The sequence below is a fragment of the Danio rerio genome, chromosome 24, assembly GCF_049306965.1.
Source record: "Danio rerio strain Tuebingen ecotype United States chromosome 24, GRCz12tu, whole genome shotgun sequence".
Classification (NCBI taxonomy): Eukaryota; Metazoa; Chordata; class Actinopteri; order Cypriniformes; family Danionidae; genus Danio; species Danio rerio.
In genome coordinates this window covers 6,691,683-6,716,744 of record NC_133199.1, presented here as the reverse complement: position 1 = coordinate 6,716,744, position 25,062 = coordinate 6,691,683, and the positions used below count along the sequence as shown (strand labels likewise).

Below are 25,062 nucleotides of genomic sequence, written 5' to 3'. Positions count from 1 at the left end.
TGGACTCGGACACGGCTCCAAACGAATCGAGGCTGTTTTTTAGTCTTCCTAAAGCACATAAACACAGCTATTCTCTCAATAAAATAAATGTTCGCCATTTAGCAACAAAGCTAGAGTCACCGAGCAGACAGAAGCCCTGCCCATCATGCAAATCTGTATCTGTTGTGAAGTGAATTTGACGCATGAATGAAGCAGATTTGACGCACAAGTGAGTAAACTCGAAATGTTCACGCGTCTATTCATGCGCAAATAGCGCAATTTGCGTTCCGCATCTGGTGTGAACACAGCTTTGGTGTTAATTCAGGATCGCCACCGTACTTGGCAAAATGTGCGACTTCAATAATAAGAAAAACAATACTTTGGAAGTGAGTGGTTACAGGTTTTCAACATTTTTAAAAAACTTTTTTTGTGTTCAACATTTAAAAAATCCCTCAATTAGGTTTTGACCAAGTGAAGGGTGAGTAAATGATGACAGAGTTTTCCATTTTGGATGAACTATCTCTTCATTCACTGATTGGAGGAGCAGAAGTCATTTTGTCTTTTTACTTCTTTCTTTCTGTGGTCTGAAAAATAAATAACATGAGTAAACATCATAAGAACAACATTAGCATGAGGAAATAATGACTGGGTTTTCATTTTTGGCTGAATTATCCATTTAATTGTTTTGAAAATTCTAAAAGAACTGACTGATCTCTGGAATGGGCTTCATGTACTTTATGCAAAATACACTTGCTTTTGATTTTGAGCTGAAATGCGACCATTTCCATTCAATTCACCCATTTAGCTTGTATGTCTCTTTCTCTACACATTAAAACGAGGCTGGGTCATCTCTGTAGTTGTGCCAACTGCAGCACTAACACGTCCTGTTCTTTCTCCAAGAGAAAGCTAAAGCCGAAAGCGCAAAACCCGCTTGCCAATCTCTGATCCCTCTGTCCCTAGTGCCACTCTGTCGCGTGTCCTAAAGGCTTTCCCAGCATTCACACATACTGATCTTGACACAGGCCAAGTGGGCGGAGTCTTTCACACCTTGATGTCACTGATGGACTCAGTAGTGTCCGCGATGGGCAGCTGGAACTGTAGGAAGAGGGAGGACTGTTGCCCGCAGTGTAGCTGCCTAGTCTGCAGACACCCTCGCATTTTATGACGCGGGGGCGACTGAGAAAAGAGAGCGCAAAAGTGCAAAGGGAAAGCGCAGCGGAAGTGTTGGGTTGTGTGATTTGTGGGTTTACCTGGCGTAGAGCAGTGCCGCTGTCTCAAAGACTCTTCGCCATCTCTCGCCCCCCTCTCTCTCTCTCTCTCTCTGAACGCTGGCCAAACGGAGAGACGGCATGGTAATGCTACTCGGCTCTGAATATCACTCGGTCATACCATTTGTCACCACCAAGGGGTGTACAGGGGGGCTCGGCTTGACACCGAAGAAATAAGCCTCCAAATTTTGCATGGGAGCAAAGACAGCAGTGAATCAATTCTTTCGCTTTTTTATTTTCCCCTTTGCTGGCATTCTGTCTTCCCATAGTGTCATCTTTTTCTGCGTAGCTAGCCCCTCTCTGACCCCTGTCACATCTTGACCTTGGTTCATGCCTTGTGTGTCTCGTCTTCATTGTGGTCACGACAGCACACATCAGACCAGCTCCAGCACTGTCATTAAACATCCAGACCGCCTAATCTATCATTTCATTGTACTGCACAGGAGCTTTTTCTTGGCTTTTAGGATTTCTGTATGCCATACTATATAGTTCTTGATCTCAATTAGAGTGGATGTGATTGAATAGCTGAAATGCTAAATTTCACTTTGCAATTAGTACATTATATATCAGCCTTAAAAAAAGTATGAAGTACAAAGTGTACAGTACTTGACTGGGAGTGAAAGTATTGGAGGATATACTTAAAGCAATAGTTCACTCAAAAAGGAAAATTACACCTTAGTTTTCTCACCGAAAAGCCATCATCAGTGTATATTACTTTTTTTTTTTTTTTGTCCAAACACAGTTGGAGTAGTTTTACATTTTATCCTGGCTCCTCTGTGCTGTATACTAGTGTGTAAATTTGTTGGGAAACTAACATATATGCCGCCAAGATGTTTACGCATGTCCTATGAAGCAAAACGGTGTTATACACTACCTGACAAAAGTCTTGTGACCTATCCAAGTTTTAAGAACAACAAATAATAACTTGACTTGTTTTTGATCATTTGGTATCGGAAGTGGCTTGAGACTTTGCTTAGACAAAAGTCCAAATGTACAGTACAGAATATAAAGTCATGCTGCTGTGGAAAAAATAATTAATATTGTGTATGACTGCCATGAGCTTGGAGGACTGCATCCATACATCTCTGCAATGACTCAAATCACTTATTAATAAAGTCATCTGGAATGGCAAAGAAAGCATCCTTGCAGGACTCCCAGAGTTCAGCAAGATTCTTTGGATTCATCTTTAATGCCTCCTTCTTCATCTTACCCCAGACATGCTCAAAACTGTTAATGTCTGGTGACCGGGCTGGCCAATCCTGGAGCACCTTGACCCTCTTTGCTTTCAGTTAATTTGATGTGGATGCTGAAGAATGAGTAGCAGCGCTATCCTGCTGAAGAATTTGTCCTCTCCTGTGGTTTGTAATGTAATTGGCAGCACAAATGTCTTGATACCTCAGGCTGTTGAAGTTGCCATCCACTCAGCAGATCTCTCGCATTTCCCCATACTGAATGTAACCCCAAACCATGATTTTTTCCTTCACCAAATTTGACTGATTTCTGTGCGAATCTTGGGTCCATGCAGGTTCCAATAGGTCTTCTGCAGTATTTGTGATGATTGGGATCTTCTGCCACTTTTCCAAATGATTAACTATAAGTCAAGTTATTATCTGTTGTTCTTATACAACTGAAATCGACAAAGACTTTTGTCAGGAAGTGTATTTATACAATTTTGTATTATTAACTCCAGTCTATGACTTCCAGTGGTGACTGAATGTAAGGAACCACTTAGCAAACCATTTACCACAGAAGACGAGGGCAAACAAGTCAACTTGTTGCCTTATCATTACTGTATAACGTTATACTGTATATTACTCCTATAATGCTGCATTGTCAATTCATCTTACATAAAGTGTTGTATATTTTAGTCACACATAACCTGCATTACAAAAAATACATCAATCTTATTCATAAGACATGCGTTTACCACGTGGAGGTGTATGGCTTTGTTTGACGAAGTATTTATGTGCTTTTGGAAGCTTCAAAATAAAAGCCACTATCCAACAGCATGGAAGAGCAAGGATAAAATGTCCTGTAAACCTACTACTACTTAAGTCTTGTAAACCGAGGTTGGCTTGACGGTGAGTAAATCATGAAGTAATTTTTATTTTTAGGGCAACTATTGCTTTAAAGTTATCTAAATCAATGTTTCTCAACCACATTCCTGGAAGATCACCAGGGCTGCATCTGATATTGCCTGTAGGTACTGCATTTGAAGTTAAATTTACTACTCGACCGTTAGAAAAGTACATTCTATACAGTATGAATGTGAGCAGTATGAATGGAACTTGGACTTACTACATCTGCCATTTTGTCATCATCACGTTACCTACTCGCAACAGTTTAGAATCTCAGAAGTAGTTGGTCATCTAGGTACTTCTCCCACACGGTTTTTCGAATTCTATGAATTTGCACATACTACTTGGCTTGCATACTCACTTTAGTGCACTATATAATATGGAAGTATGTGATTTCGGATGCAGCCCTGCTCTCTCCTTAACCAAACACATCTGATTTCGGATCATCAGCTCATTAGCAAGACTGAAAGACCTGTAATGGGTGCGACATACAAAGGAGGCATGCAAAACATGCAGTATTCGTGGTCCTCCTGGAACGTGGTTGATAAACACTAATCTAAATGGTCCTATTGTCTGAAGGGCCACTGTTATATACAGACAACATTGGGTTAGATATCATTACATATGTTTCTATAGAGACAGATGAGTCACAATTATGTGCTTCTATATGTAACCATAGTCAGATATTTCATATAGGTCATATATCATAAATGTCACTCAATGACATTAGACACTGCCTGCAAAGCCCTCATCGTTTCTTGTGTAGACTGTGGTCTTGTGTCTCTGTCCATGCATCCTATTACTGCACCAATTCCTTCATAAAACAATTCTTGTAGTGTATCTGGTCTGTTCCAAATGGATAGTGCTACACATGAAAGACCACCCACCACGGGTGAATATGTATTTGAGCATTCCAACAAAACATCACTTGTTTGTCTGCATGCACGCCTGATGTATTTGCCTCGCCATTCCTGTCTTGTTTGCCACTCTCTCGTCGTCATGCACTACCTTGTTTAACCCACATGTTTTTCTACTCATCGGTTCATTTGAAATCAGAACATGTGCAAGTCAGTAACCATGCCTCTCTTTTCTTCACTCCTCAGATTCACCAACAAGTGACTCTGCTAAATCTAAGGTGAGTTGGACTCGTAGCCACTTTTCTGATAGGTCAGGTGGAGCTGGGTGAGTGTAGTTCTTTCACCAGGCAGAAATGCTCCAACCTGAGAGCCAGTTGCCATCTTGAAGAGACTGGACAGATGGATCAGAGGCCATCATGTCATGCTTTGAACATGCACTGCATTCAGTCTAACAGTGAAATGAGATAATGCTGGAATGTGCCATAAGCATTTTTGCCTAGGGGTGGGAATCAAGAATGTGTGTTTTTTTAAGGAAATGTCAAAGCCCAAGTATTTTCATCCTGGAGGGCTGGTGTCCTTGTGAGTTTAGCTCCAAACCTAATCAAACACACCGGTACCAGCTAATCGAGCTCTTACAAGGTATGCTAGAAACTTCCTGGCAGGTGTGTTGAAGCAATTTTGAGCTAAACTCAGCTGGACACCGGCCCTCCAGGACCGAGTTTGGACACCCCTGATGTAATATGTGTGTTCTAATGTGTAGAACCATTGGGATTCTTTGTTTATTAGGAAATGCTCAAGTTTAGAGCCACCCCAAATGTCAAACACTTGTTTGTGATTTTTAAGCAATCCTTAAGACATATGTATCTAAACTCATTCCTTATATGCTCATTCACTATTCCATGCATTAGTCCACTAACATAGTCCTCCTAGAGGAGTGGATGAAAAGGAGTTAGTGAGTTTGAGTACTGGTGCACTGGAAGGGAGGCCATCTTGCTTTGCTAGTTGATAAATCCCTCAAAGAGATTAGACGTTTATTTTCTTAGACACACTCTGTGATAGTTATTCAACACCTAGGGAGCTGCATATAAGTTATGAAACAACAGTATTTTGATTTCTGTCATGTATGCAAACGTAATTTAATGATAGGATTCTGCTGAGGATATGATCTTGTAGTCAAATGTGGAAATTCATCAAATTCTTTTATTTTGGGATTGATTGAATGCACACAGAATGTCCATTATGGATTTGAGCACTACTACAGTTGGCCGGTCCCTCAAATGGCGCACTATTTAAGGGTATAGGGGCGATTTCAGATACAGCCAAAGGTAGTGTGGTTGATTAGGGATGGAGTTAAACTCTGTAGGTGTTGCCAATCACCGTTATACAGTGTAGCTGGAATTAGGAATATGATGCTTCCTCAAAAGTACAAAAAGTGACGTTAAATGAATTATGATTCCCATCCCTATTTTTGTCACCTGGCTCCAGTTTTGTTTTTAATGCAATGCAACCCATGCATCTTTTTATTTCATATGCCAGTGCTGTTGTTGTTTCGGGTGCTGCTTGCGCTGTGTGGCTGTTCTGAAAAAGAGGCCTCGTTTGGAGCTCTGTAACTGTCTCTAATGTTTCTTTCTATGTTCAGTCCTTCAACCTCTGATTTTGCTGCAATCAGAGGAGCAGGTGGAGTACTCTGGGTTAGCCACCTGCAAGGGCAGTGGTTGGGCTTTTTTGTTGTTGCTAGGCCTCAGTGCTTTTGGACTCCTTGCTTTACAAGGTTGTTTTGTTTCTCTGTGACTGAATCTTTCATTCTTACTCTTTTTGCCCAGGGCTCTTGGGGATCAGGGAAGGACCACTGCAGTCGCGAGTTCCTTCAACCTCGAGTCTCCTCCATCTTTGCTGCGGCCAACCGCAAACGAAAAAAGCACAAGGAGAAGCTGCAACCCAGCAGCTCTGATGATGACCTTGATACCATGTTCACCAAGAACAATAACCCTACTCAGAAGCAGAGCCACCAAAGCCAGGAGGAGGACGAAGCAGGCAGGTCTAGCTCATGTGGAAAATCACTTGTGGGAGACAAGGATGGCATAAGTGCAGAGTCCACCCCGAAAAGCAAAAAAGAGCACAGGAACTCTTTCTTCATGAAAGACAAAACCTCTTCAGTGCTCTCCCCTTCACCCAAGCTCTCGTGTTCACCCGGGTTCAATCGACGCAAATCTGGTCCTCCCAAATGCTCCATCTCAGATCCATCCTCACAGTTAGATGAGACCACATCAGACTTGGGCACCATGAGCTCTGGAGCTTCCGTCCCAAGAACCAGACCTCGGAAATGGGGAACAACAACACCTCCAAGCATTGATCTTCTAGCAGCTCCTGGTGGGGCTTCGGTGACTGCAGAGGTCAGCTCTATTACCTCAGACTACTCAACCACATCCTCTACCACCTTCCTGACAGGAATGGAATCGATTACATTGAGCCCGGAAGTCCAGTCTGTGACGGAAAGCCGGGGAGGAGATGAGGCAGATGACGAGCGCAGTGAGCTCATCAGTGAGGGAAGACCAATGGAAACAGACAGCGAAAGCGACTTTCCAATGTTCAGCCCTGCCATTGGTAGACTAGAGATGCCAAACACAGAAGATAGCAGCAACACCACACCAAAACTAGCTTGCCGCTTGCTGCCTTCCCATAAGCTGATTGAATGTGACTCCTTGAGCAGGAGACGTTCCCTACGACAAAAGACGGACAGCGATTCATCGGTGGAGGCAGGAGCTGGTGGTGGCAATCAAGGGGTCAGCAAGAATGAATCAAATAGACTGTGTCGAGTTCTGGAAGTGATGAAGAGAGGCCGCTCCACTAGCAGTCTGAGTGCCCCATCACGAAGTGAATCAGACCAGGTTGAGACTCCATGGCACCTTAAAATCACAGAGAGGCTCAAGTTCCGTTTACGTGGCTCTGCTGATGACATGTTCGGTGTGGGCACACAAAAGACCCGCTCTACAGAGACTCGTGGTAAGAAAAAGGGCATCCGGCGACGGCATACTATGGGTGGGCAACGGGATTTTGCTGAACTAGATGTCATTCATGATTGGAGAGAACAGGGCGGGGTGGACCAAGGGGCCGAACTGCCTGCTGTAGAGCGCCTAAGACCCAAGGGTGACTCTCAGAACATGTCTATTCGGGATTGGATTGTTAGTGAGCATCGTCGCAGGGGTTCACAGGGTTCGCAGGCTAGCACAGAACTAGAAGGTCAAGCTGGGAAAGAGACAATAGAAACGGACAAAACCCATCCTAGAAATTCTGAGCAACTGAGTTCCTCTGCCTCCTTATGTTCTCAGTCCAGCTCTGAACAGGTAAATGGAGGTGCAAAGGGCAAATCTAGAAACAGCCTGAATTCAGGGGCTGATGCTCATCCTCAAAAACTGTCAGGAGCCCAAGTGGTGCGCTCACGATTCTACCAGTATCTTTAAAAAGAAAATTATCATCTGTGTGTATGTAAGTGATTCAAAATGTGTGTGCATGTATAGATAGGCCTGTTCAAACCAAGATGCATATTTGGTATGAACATTTGATCAAACCAATAAGAAATGTGAACGCATCTGATCAGACTGGTGTGGAAATTCACATGCAATCAAATCAACACTTTGTTTATCATGGGATTTCCATTTATTTCCCATTACAAAGTAACTTGCCTGGCCAAATGGGATTTTGGCCACATGGTGGTGCTCACAAAGACACTCTATTGCTAAACAGCAGTGACTTTAGCAGGGGTAAACACTAAACCAGGTCTCTTGTCTCTGTACTTATATTTAGTGTCACTTAATAAGTACTAAAGTCATTATCTGTTTGTCATTTTTACATATTATCTTTAATCCTAGAAGACTTTTTTGTGCAAAATCATCGTTTAGTTTTTTTTTTAAATTATTGTTTCCTTAATCTGAACAGTTTAAGACTTGGCAAGTATTTGTAAGTTTGCAATCTGAACACACAAAAAAAGAGTACTTGATTTAAGTTAACATCTGTTAATGTTCCCCCTTGCCAAAAAATGGACACCTCTTGAAAATGAATGGGGAATACCAAAATCTTAAGCATTCTTTTTTCATTTTAAATTTAATAATTAAAAAAAAAACCTTACTTCATTCATGTTTTTTATTTATTTATAAAATTTTTAGCCGAAATACAAGAGATTTTTCCTGTAACATAAAACATAAGCATATTTTTACTTAAAACATCCAACTAAACAAATTTGCGCAAAACCAATTTATTTCATTTTTTTAAATAGTTAATTATTTTTTTTATCTGAGTGGTTGAAGACTTTTATAATTGAATGTTTTATATTTTAATGTAATACCTTTTTATAAGGTTTAATAAATTAATGGGAAACACCAAAATTAAAACCATTAAATAAATTAACAAATGAATTCAGTTTTGGTTTTTGCAACACATTTCAAAAAAAGTGGGGACAGTAAAGCATTTACCACTTTGTAATGTTCCATTGCTTATTACAACACTTAAAAGATGTGGCACTAAATACACAAAGTAATGAAGTGTTTTAGGTATAATTTTGCAAACAAATCTTAATATAGAGTCTCAGTTGTCGAATTTTGCGCTTCAAAATGCACCACACAATCTCTATTATAGACAGGTCAGGACTCCAGACTGTACCTGTATCCTCTTCCTCTGCAGCCAGGACTTTGTAGTGTGTGCAGAATGTGGTTTTGCATTGCCTTGTTGAAATATGCAGGGTGAATTCATTCAATTGATAGATGTTAGTTTATCAAAGCAGTAAGGTGTCATTTGTTTAAAAAATAGTATCACACTGCCTAAATATATCCGTTGGTTCAATTAAGGGCTGCAATATGAAATAAGCTTGAGGATTAAAGACAATTAGCTAAAATGCTAATGATAAAATCACAATGAATTGTGCCGAGTATGCATGTTGGTGTGAACAGGCCTTATGAATGAATGATTGATTGATTGATTGAATGAATGAATGAATGAATGAATGAATGTAAGAACTAAGGTTACTCCACCTTTATTTTCTGCCCCATCCTTTTTTTAACAAAGCATCTATAAATATGAATATATATTATAAATATAAATTGTATATATCAATATGTATAGGCTTATAAAAAGAATAACTGGAGTGGTTTTAACATTTTGAGTCATCCGACTCATTGTTTCGGATCAGTACTGGAGCTGTTTTCTTGAATATTTGTAATATATGCATGGCAGTGAAGTGGCCTGATATTCAGAGGCTGTACAATACCAATGTTTACCGATTGCCTCTGCTGCTGCAACAGCACAATTTCGTCCCTGACCTGGGCAGACATGCATTTCTGAAACTGTTACTGAAGGAAACTTATATCAATGAAAGAGAAAAGGCATCTTGTCCGAGGTTAGGACAAACATAAAAAAAAGAAAACTCCTGATGTTTCTAATATGAAGAATGTAATATGCTTGCTGTTGTATTGACTAACACATACATTGGTTTGTTGCAGTTTTCATTAGTGAAAAAAACGTATGTAAATAATGTCTGTACTTGAAGTTTGCTTTATTTTTTTTTTATTCTGAAGGTTAGCCCTGATATGGGCTGTTTTCTGAGCTGTGTGCTGTGGAAATCCCCTTTCACAGTGCATCATAACAGCCAGACATAAATGTGGAAGAAGAATGAAATCTTTTTATATTTCTACAGGATTGTGAAAGTAAGTGCTAAACCGAAAGCACCAGAGCCTGGACATCTGTAGCAGTATCAGACTTACTGGTATTGCGATACTGTTCCATTCGAACAGCTAACGAGTCGTAAAATCACAAGGAATTCTGTTTCCTTACACAAACACACACGCAAAAAAAGTGCCTCTTAACTGGTTCTGGTGACAGGAAAGGTGCCATTTCTTAATGTCGTTGTTTGTTGACATGGAATATGTATTGTGAATGAATGACTGAATTTTATCAGAAAAAAAAGAAAATAAATTTTTATACAAAACGATGCAAAAAGCAGACCCAGAGCGTCCACTGCTTCCTCAGTCATAGTCTTAATTCATCTCGTGCTTTGCCACTGGATAGTCTTTTCTTGAGGCGGGATCGTAAAAATGTGTATATTTTTGTGCGTGTTACCTTTGTCAAAAAGTCTGATATTTTTGTCCAGTGTAGTAACCAGCATGTGATTCCTGGGAAGAGTATGCATGATGTCATACCTCTGTGTGCAGATTTCATGTGTGACTCCCATCTGCAAGGAAAAAAAGAAAGTCAGACAGAAAGAAAAAAACAACACTGGAAATAAATAATCTCTGTCAGCCTCTTCTCTTTGTTGTTGGTAGTTTATGAATGTGTTTGGTCACTTGTATACTTTAACGCTCTTTATCAATGTTTACTGTTTTTTATTATTCCTCCTTAAACTGTCTGTTTTCATTTAAATCTTATATTTGTTTAATTTTTAAATAAATATAGCGATATGTTATTTTTCACAAAACTAATTTCAAGTATTTTAGCACAAGCCTTCAATTCAAACAATTCAAGAGAAACGTATGCTGAAAAAAACAGCTTTGCAGCATAGGCTGGTTGGCTGGTTTTAACTGGCTGACCAGCCAGGTTTTAGAGGGGTTTTGGTCATTTCCAGGCTGGATTCCAGCCATTTCCACCCTGGTCTTAGCTGAGAGATGACCAGCTAAAACCAGCTTGACAAGCCTAACCAGGCTGGGAGCCCAGCCAAAACCAGCTGTGTATAGCTTAGGCCAGGCTGGTCAAGCTGGTTTTAGTTGGTTTTAGCTGGTCATTTTCCAGCCTGACCAGCTAAGACCAGGCTAAAAATGGCTGGAAACCAACCTGGAAATGGCCTAAACCCCTCTAAAACCAGGCTGGTCAACCAGCTTAAACCAGCCCTCCAGTTTAGGCTGGTTTAAGCTGGATTTTTCAGCAGCAACTTTTGTTAAAGGTGGTCAATGTTGTTTGCACTGTGAACAGAAGAGGGCATTGTGTGATCATGAGTACCTCAGAACAAGGTTTTGTTTCTGTATCCAAACAAAAGGGTTGTAGAAATAATATTCTGTTGTTTCCTTTTGCAGGAAAAAATACTGACTTTCTTATATATGTAAGTGGACCACTATAGGACTTAGGGCTTTATTCTGGTTGTACTTTATTCCACTCCTTGCCACAACATAAAAATAAGTCACAAAACAATATTGTGACCCGTAATAGTTTATTAATTGGTTAAATAAATGCAAAGTTGAGAGAAAATAAAACAGCTGATGGAGTATACACCAACCTGCGCATTATTCAGTCACAAGATGGCGGCAAACAGTCAAAAACGCAAAACTGACAGAAACCAAACTGGCTGAAGCAATTCATTCACAAAATGGCGCCAAACTGTTAAATACAACGGTCAGACACAGGCAGGTACGAACGGGTACATGAATTTGACCGTATTACTCACAGTCAATATGATTCTGAAAATCACCTTGTCTGAAGAAAATGAAAAGTCTGTCATCATTCACGCTCCCTTTGATTGTTTCAAACCTTTTGTTTCAAACCCGCATTTTCAGTGTACCTTAGCAGCGGGATGGGGATTTCAGCATTTCTCCTGATCTTAACGTGATATGCTTACCAACAAATCTAAATCAACATAATTCTAATAATGTTTTTGTCTCGTTTTGTTTTCTACACAATTATGCAGGTTTGTGTCAAGGTTGCAAAATGACATCGTTGTCACAATGACAATGACGTCACAGTGGCAATTAGTAAATTAAGCAACAAATTGAATTTTTTAGCAACTTGTCCGGAAATCAGTGGGCCACACTATATGTAATGCCTTTTATTATTTCGGACTGAAATAACACAGGCTAAAATATTAGTATTGCAAATTAAAAATCAGTATTGGTGTGCTAAAAATAAAAGATTTAAAACTAGAAGTTTCAAATTAAGTTTTGGACATGCGTACAGTGTATTGACCCATATTCTTAATGAATATAATGTTACCTCTCTAAATAAATGACTAAAAGTTTAAATGCAGCTAGCAGGAGTGATTCTTGTATAATGTGTATCCTGCTATATCCACTGTAAATGTTTCATTTGGCTGAGCTTTTTTTAACCATCTTGAATACCTTTTTAAAAAACCTTTGAAACTTGAAGGCCTGATGGTGCCGGTAAAGTGAATTAAACCCAAATCTATTTCCTTACCATCATTTCTGACTGAAATGGGCATGCAACAGAAATGGACATAGAATAGAATATTTTGAGTGCAGGGTAACAGGTATTTTTCCTATTCAGTTTTAATAGGCAATGCTAAACAATATTTTTAAAAGATCTGTAAAGCAACTGAAATAGAAAGCTTTTGAAACATTAAGCACTCAAGACAAAAATAAAATGGGCACAATAAGTTAAAGAAATTTATATTTAGCACAGATGTTTTAAATTAAAGAAAGTACTAATACCACATTACACACCCTTTTGTCTACATAACTGCCTTAATCATTTGTGGCATAGATTCAAGCTATTCCCAGCTATTCCTTCGAGATTTTGGTCCATATTGACATGATAGCATCACGCAGTTGCTGCAGATTTTTCGGCTGCACATCTATTATGCGAATCTCCCATACCACCACATCCCAAAGATGCTCTATTGGATTGAGATATGATGACTGTGGAGGACATTTGAGTATAGTGAGTTTGTAAAGTTCAAGAAACCAGTCTGAGATGATTTGCACTTGGTTACATGGTGCGTTATCCTGCTGGAAATAGCCATCAGAAGATGGATACGCTGTGGTCTTAAAGGGACGGACATGGTCAGCAACAATACTCAGGTAGTTTTACTTACTGGATACTTATTTATTTATTTATTTTTGGATCATTCTCTGTAAATCCTAGAGATCTTTGTGCATGAAAATCCCAGTTTTTGAAATACTCAGACCAGACCGTCTGGCACCGACAACCATGCTACGTTCAAAGTCACCTTTCTTCCCCATTCTAATGCTCGGTTTGAACTGCAGCAGATCATCTTGACTATGCCTATGCCTAAATGCATTTAGCCCCTGCCATGTGATTGGCTAATTGGAAATTTGTGTTAACTTGCAGTTGGACAGGTGTACCTAGTAAGGTGTATTTTTAACCTGTTATTTAAGACCTTAGAAAATATGTGAACATGAGAATGGTTGCAACACTTTTTTGCATCTATTCCAGTTTCTCATAAACCATTTGTATCGATAAATATAAACCTGAAGGCAGTAAAGATACAATTGTCAGCTACTCATTCAAACAACATATATTATCATATACTGTACAGCATGTTCAGTTTGTACTTGAATAGAGAGCGAACAGGGCACAGTTGCAGTAGTCCACATGGACAGATAAGTTTATGTGTGTCTTTGTGTGCATATCATGTGATGGAATGGTAAAATGTACTTAAAGGAGACATGACTATGTTAGCCCAATCATAAAGTTACAGCTCCTTTATGTTTTGTTTGGCCAAAATTTTACATCAATGTTAGTTTACAGGTTAGTGTTGAGTTAGTTGAAAGGTAACTGTACTGTTGCAAAACTTGCTAAGCTAGCATAATACAATAGCTTTGACAGATTCTACAGCAAATCCGCCTGTTAATAGCTAAAAAACTGATTAAAATGATATAACTTCACAATATCTTGCAATAATATGACAAATCCTATTTACCTTTTCACCATGAAAACTAATATTTGCCGTAAGAATGTTCACATATGGCTGCTTTCTTCCTGAAAGGAAGAGACGATCACTGAAAAAACAATAAATCTTGCAACTGACCCTTGTTATTTGGCTTTGGCATAGTTTATCAATTAGTTACAGCGTATTTTAGTTAATGTATCACAGATCATTTGATGTAGATACATGTTTAAGTAAAAAAACTGCTGTATTTGGTATTAGTTAGCTTGTTAGCGTGCTAGGCTAATTTATTATATTGCACATACCACAAACTTTTTAAAATATGAAATGTAAATACCATACTGAATGTAACAAATGTACATTTAATTATTAACATAATGTACCATCTACTGAATGGGCTATAATGAATGAACTCCTCAGGCCAGCGGGGGCAGGAATAGAAATGAGTCCGTGTGTAGAGATATGAACCTGGTTGCTAACTCAGCAGTTGTACGCCTAGAGGAAAAGAGCTTTCATACATCTTCAGGACTGCTTATGACAGCAATAATAGCTGCTAAAATAACTCCACATTCATATTTTTTTTTAAACAAGAGGGGCTCTGGGTGCCCTCTTGTTAGTGTAAGACAAATATAGGAAAATAGATGTTCAGCAATTTTTTAACCACTTATTTTCTTACAGCATGTGTCTGGACAGGTTGAGGCTTAAGGGCACTGTGGTTTCTGCATTGTAAGTATAATGTAGCTGTGCAGGAAACTTCTGCGATATGCACAAGGTGTAGGGATGAATAATTAAAAGCTGGGTGACATTGTTTAAGAGGCTGTCCTTATATGTGAAGCTTGCATTGGAATGGATAGTGGTTTGTGTGTTTGTTTGTTAAGGTCTGCTGGTCTTACTAATCTGCCTTTGCTGGCTGGTATGTGTGTGTGTCTAATAAGGAAATAGACCTATGGATGGATGAACAGGGATAATTGCAGGTGCCAGTCTGTCTCCTCCTCTTTACCGTCAACCTGTGGGATTAAAGTCAAGTGGAGAAACTTGCACATGACTGCCGATAATTTGATATTCTTTTTAGAGCCAATAAACTAGGGGTCCAAACTCTGATTGCAATTGACCTTTCGCAGACAGTTTGATTGTCAGGTGATCTGGCCAATCATAATGCTGATATTCTGTACTCATGTCCCCCATCCAAAACCCTACCATCACAGTTATTAACGTTTATAGCAACCCCAACCCTAAACCCAACCTTCACAGTAGCATGGGCGTCATCATAGTGGGCGTTAAAATGTCCAGTACGTCATCGTGCTACAAACTGCATTATAGACGTCTTGTCAAATTTGCCATATTCTGATTCCCCAAGTAGTTCACTGGTTGTTGCCATGTTGTGGGCTGTCCCACTGCGATAGTAACTGTAGTCTGGAAAGCCAGGTAAACAATGAATCAATCTTTACTGTCTCTTATTATTGCATACATGCAGGATTGTCTTGACCCTGACCATTGACCACCATCTAATTCTCATTTCACCAGCTCCTCCTGCAGGATGGTTCAGTGTCACTCCTTCAGGCTGTCCCCAGCCAGGTTCCTTGGGGAAAGACCTGACCAATCTCAATCCTGGCTTCAGGATTGGGCCATACTGGGAGACCTCACAGTCTTCAATTTAACGTTACTCATAAGAGGTTTCTGCCATGCTTGGGTGAACAGGGATAATTGCTGGTGCCAGTTTGTCTCCTCCTCTTTACCGTCAACCTGTGGGATTAAAGTAAAGTGGAGAAACTTGCACATGGCTGCCGATAATTTGTTATACTTTTTTAAGGCCAATGAACTAGGGTGCCAAACTCTGATTGCAATTGACCTTTTGCAGGCAGTTTGATTGACAGGCGATCTGGCCAATCATAATGCTGATATTCTGTACCTATATCATTGACCACTACTTTTTCAGACAAGCAGAACAGCCAGACTAACCAGGCGTAGCCAGACTATCCTACGTTTACACCAACTCTAAACCCCACTATCACAGTTATTAACGTTCATACCAACCCCAGCCCTAAACCCAACTTTCACAGTAGCATGGACGTTATGATAGTGGGCATTACAATGTCCAGTACGCCATCGTGCTACAGACTGCAGTAAGCACATCTTTGCCATATTCTGACTTCTCAGGTAGTTCACTGGTTGTTGCCATGTCGTGGGCTGTCCCGCTGCGATAGTGACTGCGACAGCAGTAGCCTGGAAAGCCAGGTAAACAATGAATTAATCTTTACTGTCTCATACTACTACTTACTCTTTCATACATGAAGTACTGTCTTGGCTCTGACTGTTGACCACTGCCCAGTTCTTATTGCACCAGCTGTTCCTGCAGGTGATGGGTCCACATGAGGATGGTTCCATGTCACTCCTTCAGGCTGTACCCAGCCGGGATTCTAGTGGAAAGACCTGACCACAAGTCACTCAATCCCAATCCTGGCTTCAGGGATACAGCCAGTGTACTGGTGTGTTGTGCTGAAAAAGGAACTGAGGTACAGGGCAAAACTCTCAATTTACCAGTCTTTTATGTTTTTACTCTCTCCTATGAACATGAGATTTGAGCCATAAATGAAAGGACTAGATCACAGATATGAGTGGCCAAAATGATCTTTCTTCAGACGGTGGCAGGGTAAATTTTGCGATATAAGGTGAGAAGCCCTGTCACCTAGGTGGATCTCAGAGAAGAGCTACAGCTCTTTCACATTGAGAGAATTCAGTTAAGTTGACTCAGGCAGCTATTTTCTTTATGTAATATGCACACAGAGTATAATTACAGTGTACACTTGCAAAATACAGAATATTTATTTATTAATAGATATTCTTTTAGAATATGTAATAATTAAACCATGGATTCCCCCTGAAAATTGCATAAAATATACATTTTCTTAAATGTTTTTAAATAGATCATGAAAATTCAGTCATCGTTTACTCACTCCTCACTTGTTTCAAATCAGTTTTTCCTCTGTTGAACACAATGAGAAGAAATCTGGCAATCGTAACCATTGACCTTCATAGCAGCCTATTTGTTTTTCTGTTTTTCCTGAAGCTTTCTTAAAAAATACATTATTTGGTGTCCAACAATAGAATGAAACTCATAAAGGATTATAACTACTTGAGGGTGTACAAATGGTGAGTACATTTTTATCCCTTTAGGGGTGTATTGAAAGTGTTTTGTTTTATTTCTCACTCTTTGATAAAGTCCATTTCTTGCTTTGCATCTGGGAAATCACTGACCCTGAGCGGGTTGTGCGTGAAATATGATATGAGACTGTTCTCTGAGAGCCCATTGCTGGTCTGGACTGACAGCTGAATGACAGGGGCCTGGAATTCACAAAACTAAGGCACGGTTAAAGGCTGAAGTGACTCTCTCCACTAGCCTTCACAGCTGCACTCAACCATGCAGGAATAAAATATTTTTGGAACGGGTTAGAAGAAGCGAGTGTTGAAATAAGAGGGAGCAATAAATGTAGAACAGCTTTGTTTTTGCTTTGCAAACTTTCTAGAGATGTGACATCACTTACAATATGCTCAGAATAAAGCATGCAATGTTTCATGATGACTGTTAATAATTATATATGTCATTATGGACCAAAAATATAACAGAAACTCCAAAGATTGTGTTAAACGGAAATCTGCAGGCCAGGTTTATTCTGAAAATCGAGTCATGTGGACGTTTCTGGAGACTGCAAAATACATCCTGGATGTGATGTTTCAAGCAGTCAAGGCTGTTGAATATGACAATATATTTATGTATTGATCATGTATTTATTGGTATTGATTTTTCCTTTTTGATCATTCCTAAAAAAAATATATATATATATATATATATATATATATATATATATATATATTTTTAGCTAATATATAAGATAACAATATATATATATATTGTTTTGGGACAAAATTATTAGCCCCTTTAAGCTAATTTTTTTTTCTATAGTCTACAGAACAAACCATCGTTATACAGTAACTTGCCTAATTACCATAACCTGCTTAGTTAACCTTATTAACCTAAGTAAGCCTTTAAATGGCACTTTAAGCTGTATAGAAGTGTCTTGAAAATTATAAAGTAAAATATTATTTACTGTAATTATGGCAAAGATAAAATAAATCAGTTATTAGAAATAGGTTTCTAAAACTATTATGCTTACAAATGTGCTGAAACAGTCTTCCCTCCATTAAATAGAAATTTGGGAAAAAAAATAAACAGGGACGCTAATAAGTCAGGGGGGCTAATAATAATATTAATAATAATAATTATATATATATATATATATATATATATATATATATATATATATATATATATATATATATATATATATATATATATATATATATATATTTCAAAATTTATGCTGAATTGTTTCATAAATAGACATGCATACTGTATACATGTTTAATGACATAATTCAGAACCAAAAGTGCATTAAATAATGGGAAAATCAATAGTTTAAGAATTAATTTAAGTACTTTTGACAATGAATGGAAATCAAATGAAATGTTTAAATGAAATAAAATGTTGGAAATTAAAACAAGGAGTATGAATGATAATGAAATGACGACACTAATTAACTTTATTAATTTAGAGCAGACTAATGAACATTCAGTGAGAAAAATCTAAGAAACAACATTTATATATTGTTATTTAGAGCAGAATGTATGCCTTTTTTGTTTTAGCTTAATATTAATGTCCCAATATTACAAAACATGATGTGCCACTGCAAGAGGCTGAGAAAACAAGTCAGACTTTTAATCTATACTGAAAACTTCTCTAAATGACAACGAAATAATTTGCAACAGGAACCAAGTTGACATAGGTGAAGGATGATCAATATTTCATAACATCATCAAATGATTGCATCATTTATAATGTGCACACATTTTCATTTACGCACATACAGTATGATTCAGGTATATTTCTATGAGGAGCTTTGTCGAGCTCGAGCCGTGTACCTCAGCAGACAGTGATGGCATCATCGATTGTTTGTATGTGCCGTTTCAATTCATTTGGACGCTTGAGTCATTTGCGCCCCTGACGCACGCGTTTAGATTTCGCTTTGAACATCTCATTGTTTACAGATCTGGATTAAACGCTCGTGCAGTGATGATGACTCATATTGCACCATGATTCACATCCTCACGCAGTCGCATGCATTCCTCCTGTGCTGTTCGCTTCACTGCAGTATTTCCTCCAGCGCGCGACAAAAACAGCGCTGCGCAAACAGCTCTCTCTGCATGTTTAACTCAAGAATGGATGTCACAACATCGGCTTGTATATAACCTTGTTTTTAAAAACGCGTTTTGGAACTGTGTAAAACTTGATACAGCGACTTAAACGCGCCTAGTAACAGAGACGCGACGCAAAGGTTCAAACGTCAGTCTGACGCATATCTACAAAGACTGAATGACAGCACAGACGCGGTCAGTGTGAAATGTGTGTTGTGTGAAGGCGCGTTAATAAAAACAGACGGAAAATTATGAAAAAAAAATCACACAAGTATCTCAGTTTAACTTTCTATTCGCGCAGAACGCTGAACATACAACGCGACACGACGCAACGCTACCGAAAACGCCTGTCTGACGCATATGTCATATATCAACAAATAAAGCACAGGTGCGCAACAGAAACCGTTATAAGCAGCTGATGCCGTCTTAATAACGAGACGGCCATAAAAATATCAGATGGACACGACCACACAGAAGAAAAAACGTCCAGCTCATAATTTAACCTCGACATTAAAGCGTTTATCTCAAGCAATGCATCTTTTAAACAGCTTCGTCTTGTTGACGTTTATGCAGTAGGAGCCTTTATAAATGTACTCCTTCCCATCGAGCGTCTATTTTTGCCGAAAGCCGAGAACTTAATGTGATTTATCGCCCCTTTTTTTCAATGTATGTTTTTTCTTTCCCTTTCAGTACTGGATAGCTCCTTCAGTGTTACAAACACGCCCTCCGTCAAATGACTGACAGCCGAAATGACCATACACCAATCAAGGGCACTTTCCCAAACCCTATAAGGTGATGAAGAAGACGGGATGTTAGTAGTGTTGGGAAGTCCGACTCATTTCCGCGAATCGGTTCTTTCGAGCAGTTCAGATCAGAGCAGCCGATTGGTTACGGATTTGCGAACCGGTTTAAAGAGAAGCACCGACTCACTAAACGAGTCCTTCGTGAATCGGGCATCACTAGATGTTATAGCAAATGGTTTCTGTCGTTCTCATGCTTTAAGACTGGAGTGGAGGAAAGAGGGCGGAGTGTGTTTGTCATCCAAGTGTGAAGTACTGACTCCCTGGCTCCGAAAAATAGGATTTTTTCTCCTTCTCATATTCGATCACGTCTGTTGTGGTCCAGCATCATATTGGGAGGAGAGCGTCGGGGATCCTGCACATCTGCCGCGCTCCCGCGACGAGATACAAAAGCAAACCAGCATCACTTACACAAACAACACTAATGTATCTGAGGGGAAGGGGATTACCGATGCGATACATGTCTTCTGGACGGGAGTAAAGTGGCAGCAATGCGCGAAAATCCACAGGTGAAGATGCTGTGCTGATTTGATTAATTCCAGCTGTGATTTCTCGCCTCAGATTTGCTCAACTGACGCTGGTAAGGTAGAAGAGCGGGATCGAAGGATATGGCCATAATCCGGATATCGTTACTCTTGCAAGTGGGATTTGTTATAGGATCAAATTATAGATATGTGGAACATGACCGGGACCTGAAAGGAAAGCTGCCCATTTACAACACGCACAGCAACCAGCACGCGCACCTCCGGAAGCCCCATTCGGGTTTAGTGCAGAAGATCGAGGAGCAGGTACCCAAAGTAGTGACTGCGTTTCTGCACACGGGGGATTCCTCCACCTTAAAGCACGCCAACTGCTCCAGGAGATATGAGCTGGCGGTGTTGCGGGGAAGGACGCGCGGAGACGCGCATCACTCCATGCGCAGCGTCCTGGACACGGTCCTTCACGCCACAAACTTCCTCAACATGATATTACAAACAAACCGATCCAGAAATCACAGCCCCAGACATGCAGACATGGAGTGGTACAACGCGCTGGTCAGGAGTATCCTGGAGGGAGACCTCAAGATCCACCGAGCGGTGGTCACCTTGAGCACAGAATCCCCTCCTGAAGGACCACCTGTTTACCTTCAGGCTACACGGGCAGGTGGAGAGATCATTCTGCAGGATTTATCCAACATTACCCATCGGATGTTGAGAAACAGAACGGCTGACACCGAGTGGTATCATGAGCACAAACATAAAAAGAAGACACATCTGCAAAAACGAGTGCTGAGTCAAGATTTTGCCTCGTTTGACGCGTCCGTGCGCAGTGGAGAAAGTTATATTACCGAAAAAACTCAGATACACTGGTCAGCTCCGTACTTGGAGTGCGAGAATGGGAATTTCATACCCAGATGGCTCTTGACACTGTCAGCTGGCTTCTATGGCCTTAAACCCAACAGGAACCCAGACTTCAGGTAACTTTGTTTACATGGGGAAAATGGATTTTATGGGGGTTTATTTGTATCATTTATTTGCAGATTATACATATAATATGCTATTAAGATGAATAATATGCTCAGTCGAATAGTTTTTTAGTAAAATAAGATTTATTTATTTATTTTATTTATTTATTTATTTATTCATTTGTTCATTTAGCTTTTTTCTTTCCCAGAACACATTTTTTTAAGTACTTGACAGAAAATGCATATTTCAATGTGCATTTTGGTTAAAATTGTGTCTCAGACTAATGTCTCTTATTACATAATCACAAAACCCCCTATTCCAGCAAAAATAGTCATTTGTTATAGTTTTATTATTCACGTGTTTGCGTTTTGTGCTCTGGATGTTGTTGGTTAGTATGGCAAAGCATCACTGCAGGTGTAGAGAGTGCTTCTAAAAATAACCCATGCCGGTTGCATAGCAAGAAACCCCTTGGCCCCCGAACAATCAGCTCAATTCTCAATATACAACCACAGTCATTGGAGATGTTTGGATTGATCTGGTTAACGTGGTGGAGAGATGCTGTGTACAAACATCCTTGACTCTTTTGAAAGATGTGTTAAGGGCCGCCGGTTACTCTATGGAGCTCAGAGAACAGGAATAAGGCTGTTTCCTGTTTACTAATTAATCCCACAGGTACCAGCACCATAGACATAGGTTTTAAAGCTTATATTGTGCGTTACCAACTGGTCCTTCAGCAAGAATTCGACATTTATTCAGGTGAATTGTTTATGATTTAAATGCATGGCAGTGATAGACTTAAAGGAAAAGTTCACACAAAAATTACAAATCTGTCATCATTTATTGACCCTTTACTTGTTTCTAACATTTATGCGTTTCATTTTCTTCTGTTGAACACAAAAGAAGATATTTTGAAAAATGTTGGAAACCTGTAACCATTAACTTGCATCATGTTTGTTTTTAAAAGTCAGTTTTGGAAGTCATTGGTTACAGGTTTGCAACTTGTTTCAAATATCTTCTTTTGTGTTTAACAGAAGAAAGAAACTCATAGGTTTGTAATCACTTAAGGGTAAACACTGAATTTTTTTAATATATATATTCAGGTGAACTAACCCTTTAAGTGAAAAGTGGCCCTTTAGAGTCTCAGGGAATCAGGTGGCCCATCTGATACTGGCAAAACATATTTGGCATACACACCAGTTTGTGTTTGTATTTTCACACCAAATCCTTATAAAAGCCCATGAAAATAGCAAAATGTTGCAAAATCCTGCTTTAGTTGTGTTCCACATATAATTTTTAACAAATAATTGCACATGTGAAGCATTTTCAAGACATTTTTTTCTGTAAGGAGAGTGTCAAATGTTTCCATTTATAGTATGTTTTTTTGCAGTGAAACCAATCATAGTCATTTCTGTCGATTTAATGAACACAATGGCCAATCAGAGGGGATTAAGATGAAATCAACAAAGCACTCAGCATTTTATTCAATGCTGAGTTCTGTGCATTTATGAATTCTGAATTGGCATGTCTAGTAAAGACTGTAGTGAAATTCATTGATTATAACAAAACTTTTTGGGATTATATCAATAAAAATTGGTATTATACACTGTAAAACAAATGCAGAGTTCCACAAGTCATCCATATTGGCCAGACACAAATCGATTAAGGTAAATTAATTTAAGTGGATTGAACATGAAACAATTAAGTTGTCCACCAAACAAAACTCAAGAATTGTGTTTTTTAATTCATTTAAAATAAGTAGTTTGAACAACCAGCAAAACAAATATATATTATTATTATTATTATTGTTAAATTACTATTATTATAATATTACTAATATTATTAAATAACTATTATTATTATTTTTTTTTTATTATTATTTTACCTGCAAGCTTTGAATGACATTTCTTCTAAATTGAAAATAATTTTACCATTTACACTTTTAGAGCCTAAAAGTGCTGTATGAAAGTTTTTGACTCATCTAAAGCATAAAAATGCCATAATATGATTGCAGATATTTAAGATACATGCTAAATGAACATTCCAGCCTGATCTCACAAGCAAACGTAAGTATTTTACGTTTTGCCAGTTTAGTGGCTAATTCTTACAAATTCGAGTTCAGTAAAAAATTGACGTGGCACCTAACTCCACCCCTATACCCAACCGTCATTGGGGGATGAGCAAATCGTACTAAATTGTACGAACTAGATCATACGAATTAGCCACTAAATCAAAAAGTTACGAATTGCCGTGAGATTGTGTTGAACATTCTTGTTTATCTGAAAAACAATGCTGAAGTCAGATATTCTGCGTTAAAAAAACTGCGTCACATGCTGTAACTTCTGTCTTTGTTTAGTCATTTAACTTGCCCAATGCCAGCTTAGACAATTATATTTCAGCACCCTGGGTTCCCTTTGTGGAAAACAACATTTATTTAGTCAGAAAGGCTCTCAAAGTGTGTGTCTGTGACCAAAATGTGATTTCAGGAGGACAGCAGCCTCCAAAATTAGATGCAGATTCAGAGTTCCACATGAGGTGGTTATTAATTAGAAAGTAATATAAATATTACGAATGTAAACAATACATGCTAACAACATGCTACATGCAATATTTGCAGTGATAAACAATTTGTCTGTTTGCCCCAGACAAAATACATCAGAAATGTAAATACAGCCATTCAGAAGCACAGAATAGTGCACTCACTGCACTCCAACTAAATGGTGAGGTTTCTAATCTAATTAATACATTTTAAACCTCTTTAACATTATTAAATCTACATGCTGAATCACTGATATGTGTTGACTTGCACTAAGTCACAGTTCTAAGTCACAAAAAAAGTTTAATTTCAAACTGTTTCTTTTATTTTCAAGATTTGAGGTGAACTGTCAGCTGCTGCTTTCAGAATGTCATGTAAATTGGCATTCAAACTCACATTATTAGCATTTAACACTGATTAAAGCACATGAGGTGTACCTGAGGTGAACAGTTTCTGTTGTTCAGCTTCAAGAAATAGAAGTCATTCCTATAATATAAATATCAAGTGTTGGTTTGAACAAAAACTCCTTTAAATATGAAAAATATTCCTTCTATTCCATGCTTTCGCTTTTATTTAGAGCATCACTTACATCAGCCTTAAATCAGCCTTTAGGCTTGACAATCAGGCACACCGTTGTTGGTGCTGTCAATCTGGCAACCTGTGCTTGCGGGTTTGAACCAGGTGTGCAATACCAAGTTTAACCACTTGGTGTCAAACTTACATAAAAACATGCATTATTCAGACATGCTTATATTCCTTTTTAGACTATAAGACACTATACACTATATAACACACTATACAAATGTTTTACTTCAGATGAGGAAGAAAATAACCCTGATTTTTAATAATAACAAATACAATTTCAATGAACAATCAAACTGTTTCAGTTATCTGAAAATGTCAATAAATACTATAAAACCTTTATAGAATAAAACACATTTACTTTACTCATAGTTAATAATCCAGTAACTTTAGAGAAATGGTCACTTTGTCTTAACTGTAAAAAATGCACAGTTCCATACATTTTATTTTCAGTTGTCATAACACAAATTGATTAAGTTAGCTTAACAAATCTAAGTGGATTGAACATAAGCAATCAAGTTGTTCCCAAAAAAAATCTCAGGAATTGTTTTTTTTTTTTCAGCTCTTTTTTTAAAAAAGTAGTTTGAACAAGCAGCAGAATACTATTTTTTTGAGTGTTTGTTGACACTATTTACCGAATGTACACTATCC

The 25,062-nt window shown here is 38.6% G+C and overlaps 2 protein-coding genes and 1 long non-coding RNA gene across 11 annotated transcripts in view; 2 read left to right on the top strand and 1 right to left on the bottom strand.

Moving 5' to 3' along the window:
* arhgap21a (Rho GTPase activating protein 21a) overlaps positions 1 to 10,175 on the top strand; it is a 147,681-nt gene extending 137,506 nt beyond the window's left edge. For 4 of the 7 annotated variants that reach the window (XM_073939975.1, XM_073939974.1, XM_073939973.1 and 1 more), the window contains 2 exons: positions 4,429 to 4,460; positions 6,006 to 10,175. In XM_073939975.1, coding sequence (XP_073796076.1) covers positions 4,429 to 4,460; positions 6,006 to 7,643 — 1,670 coding nt within the window. In that variant the 3' untranslated portion in view covers positions 7,644 to 10,175. Of the gene's footprint in view, positions 1 to 939; positions 1,267 to 4,428; positions 4,461 to 6,005 lie in introns of those variants that run through there. The other 3 variants (NM_001353350.1, XM_073939976.1, XM_073939977.1) reach the window with 3 other exon arrangements.
* The window catches only part of LOC141380815 (uncharacterized), a 54,397-nt gene continuing 39,046 nt past the window's right edge, over positions 9,712 to 25,062 (bottom strand). The window contains exon 3 of the long non-coding RNA XR_012399693.1: positions 9,712 to 10,402. This is a non-coding gene — a long non-coding RNA (uncharacterized lncRNA). The remainder of the gene's footprint in view (positions 10,403 to 25,062) is intronic.
* Positions 19,987 to 25,062, top strand: part of gpr158a (G protein-coupled receptor 158a) — a 741,191-nt gene continuing 736,115 nt past the window's right edge. For all 3 annotated transcript variants that reach the window (XR_012399680.1, XM_005162535.5, XM_005162534.5), the window contains exon 1: positions 19,987 to 21,307. Coding sequence is in view for 2 of the 3 variants with exons in the window: in XM_005162535.5 (XP_005162592.1) it covers positions 20,460 to 21,307 (848 nt within the window). In the remaining variant the exon portion in view is untranslated. The remainder of the gene's footprint in view (positions 21,308 to 25,062) is intronic.